This window comes from Gymnodraco acuticeps, unplaced genomic scaffold, assembly GCF_902827175.1.
Source record: "Gymnodraco acuticeps unplaced genomic scaffold, fGymAcu1.1, whole genome shotgun sequence".
NCBI classification, from domain to species: Eukaryota; Metazoa; Chordata; class Actinopteri; order Perciformes; family Bathydraconidae; genus Gymnodraco; species Gymnodraco acuticeps.
This window is the reverse complement of record NW_022992351.1, coordinates 1,080,409-1,083,560: the sequence shown is the minus strand read 5'-3', so window position 1 is coordinate 1,083,560 and position 3,152 is coordinate 1,080,409. Positions and strand designations below refer to the sequence as shown.

At 44.5% G+C, this 3,152-nt stretch overlaps 1 protein-coding gene across 1 annotated transcript; it reads left to right on the top strand.

Moving 5' to 3' along the window:
* hoxc12a (homeobox C12a) lies at positions 1-2,112 on the top strand. The gene is given in 4 exon segments (XM_034209510.1): positions 1-631; positions 1,858-1,911; positions 1,914-1,955; positions 1,957-2,112. Coding segments are annotated over 4 exon segments (861 nt in total). The 5' UTR covers positions 1-22.
* The last annotated feature ends 1,040 nt before the right edge of the window (positions 2,113-3,152 follow it).

The window sequence follows — 3,152 nt, the reverse complement described above, 5'->3', positions numbered from 1 at the left end:
GCTGTTGGTCGGGCCCGCGGAAATGGGCGAGCATAATCTCCTTAATCCAGGGTTTGTGGGACCTTTGGTAAACATCCACACTGGAGACACATTTTACTTTCCGAATTTTAGAGCCTCAGGGGGACAACTGGCGGGGCTACCGTCGCTCTCCTACCCGAGAAGGGACAATGTTTGCTCCCTCCCGTGGAATCCTTCGGAGCCGTGCAATGGATACTCTCAATCCTACTTTGGCAGCCCCGTTTCTATCAACCCCTCTTTCAATCGGTCGTGTGAAATCAGCAGACCAGAAGATGGCAAATGTTATTATAACAACAACGGCAACGGGAACAGGGAGACCTGTTCAGGTGGCAGCAGCCTCAAACGAGAGGATAGGACGAGAGACACATCATCATTAACATCTGACCACGGGATGCACAGTGGAATTGGCAACACAGCCGCCTTCTCCAAATACGATTATGGGACCGAGCAGCTCACACAAGATCCGCCATCCTGTCAGTCACTGGAATCCGACTCCAGCTCCTCTCTGCTAAACGAGGGCAGCAAGCCTCCATCCACCGACACACAGACCCTGGTGTCACCGGGAAGCCATTCAGGCAACATAGCTGCAGGCGGAGGTGGGTGATCCTTTTTTGTTGTTCACAATATGTATTAGAGACTTGCACATATCTCACACTTGCGTATACGTCGTGATTAGATCTCGTTATCTTGATGCACAATTTGCAGCATGATTAGTCTGCAGGGTACTTGCGTGGTGTGCAAACACCGCTAGGGGTTACCCTAAAATGCCTCACACACCATGTGGTTGTATACAGTTACAGATAACCTCACCAAACCATAGTGCCCACCAGTTTATGAATACATGATCTGTCCGTTCATTGCATGTCCATCCCTTAAACGAAAAAAATGTGATTCAGACATATACATGGTTGGTAAATTGTTATACTTTATATAAACAAATTAGCGCTGTGATTTAAAGAGGAGCTGCGCTTTGGTTGACTGCATTAAGTAGAGAGAGTTTTCTTTTTAATGACTCGTAAACAGAATTAATATATGTCGCTGTGTACACAAGAGTCATTTAATATGCTCTGAAACTCGCAAATATGTAGGGGTGTTTGCAAGCAGGCTTAATTATCAGGTTAATGCTACTTTAACTACAATACAAAGTATTGAGACACAAGTCGTTATATACTCTTACTCTCTAAATAGAGAGCTGAAAAATGCACTAAAGTCTCCTATGTTAAACAAAATGCATAGAATTGGGCCAGATCTGGTTGCACTGATGCATTTGATATGTCAGATATGTCAAGGCAGAGAACAAAACAAATCCAGTTTGGCTTTGTGGAAGTGACAGCTTCCAGGGGCGTCAGTTCTCTGAATCATAATATCCCTACATCTGGGATATTTGGCAGGGATCACACTGTCTACATTTGCGCTCCCTGAGAAATATTTAGGAATTGCTTTATCTCCATAATGTAATCAGACCTATAGATATCTTTGTTATATTGCCCTCCAGCTTACTGCTCAAGTTAATGTTCAATTCACTTGCAAAGTATGGCTGTTACCCAAGCTTGGACAACTGACGCCCCCATAGGCTCCTGGTAACCTTGGAGGTGACCGTGATTTTGCAACTGTGGTGACTTAACCGTCTCCTCCTCCTCCTCCTGCTCCTCCAGACGGCAAGAAGAGAGTACACAGCAAAACAGATAGAAGCTAGGAGCAGCTACGAACTAAGACGACATGCCGTAACGAACACACGTAGAAAATAAGACAGACTCCCTATAACTCACTACGTACCTCCTCCTCCTCCATCCTCCTCCTCATCCTCCTCCTCCCCCTCCTCCTCCCCCTCTCCTCCAGGTTGCCCCATGGTACCCGATTGCACACTCGGACCAGAAGAAAGAAGCGCAACCGTGTATTCCAAACTTCAGCTAGCTGAGCTGAAGGCTGAGTTCATGCATGAATGAGTTCATCACCAGTGCCAGCGGCGGAGGGAAGCTCTCCGACCTGTCTGAACCTCACCCCGACCAACAACGTTGAAGATTCTGGTTCCAGAACCGCAGGATGAAGAAGAAGAGACTCATGATGAGGGAGCAAGCCTTGGCCTACTTTTAGAGATGCGGCAGAAGGAGAATCGATAGGCAGTAAAAGCCAAGCCTTTATACGCCCCCTTAGGTCTTATTTCAATGCATGCACTCATCCATCTTTTAGATTGCAAACAATTATTACGAAATGTTCTGATATTATTTCTTCTCAAAGGTGCGGGCTGCGTAAATCCACAAACAGCCAATATCAAAGCTATAATCTACATGTCATGAGACTGCCTTCATGTCTGGTATAATCGCACACAAATATGTGAGAATGTGTTATTGTATACATCTCTTGCGTGTCCTGATTGGTCAAGAGATTAGTCACATGCAAACCATGAGAAATATGCTGTCGGGGCAATAGCTCCGTTTTGGATGACAAATTATGAAAACATCCTTTCTGTTACTTTTTTTGTCAGAGAAATTAGGAGGAAGGGAGGCCACTTGGTAAAATAAAATAAAAATAGGCCTAGAAATAACAGTGTAGCCAGAAAGACAGAGAAGCCCAGTTGCATCCGCGCAATAATTTCTCTGAGGTTATGAATTTATAATTAAAATCTCCCTCCCGGTTGCTTAATACTTCCACTGCCACAATGTGTTGGGTAAGAGGAACATAATCCTTATCTCCCTCCTATAGTTTTCTCCAGGCTTTGTGCACGTTCGCGGTCACGGGCAGGAAGTCTGCAAGTCTGCATTAGAAGAGGGAGGGCTGAAACCACAATGTAATCCGTATCAATATCGTCATGACTGCGCATTGAAACATGAATTGCCATGACTTTGCTCATGTGCTAACAAGTTTAAAGGTATTTGTTCATCCTTGTATTACCTTGTATTAACAACAATCCCAGAATCCTGCATGGATTGTATTTCTTTAGTTGAGTGAGGTCATCGTTTAAATACGGCTTTGAGCTGCTATTAAAAGTCTATGTCCATTTTGTCCGTTAAAATAGCGTATTAAACATTAAACCCGCCAGGATCTGTATTGGAAATGTTCAGCAGTACATTTTAGGCCAACTCGGTTAAACAAGGAAACCGCATAGTGGGCACTGGGGTTGGGATACGTTTTTA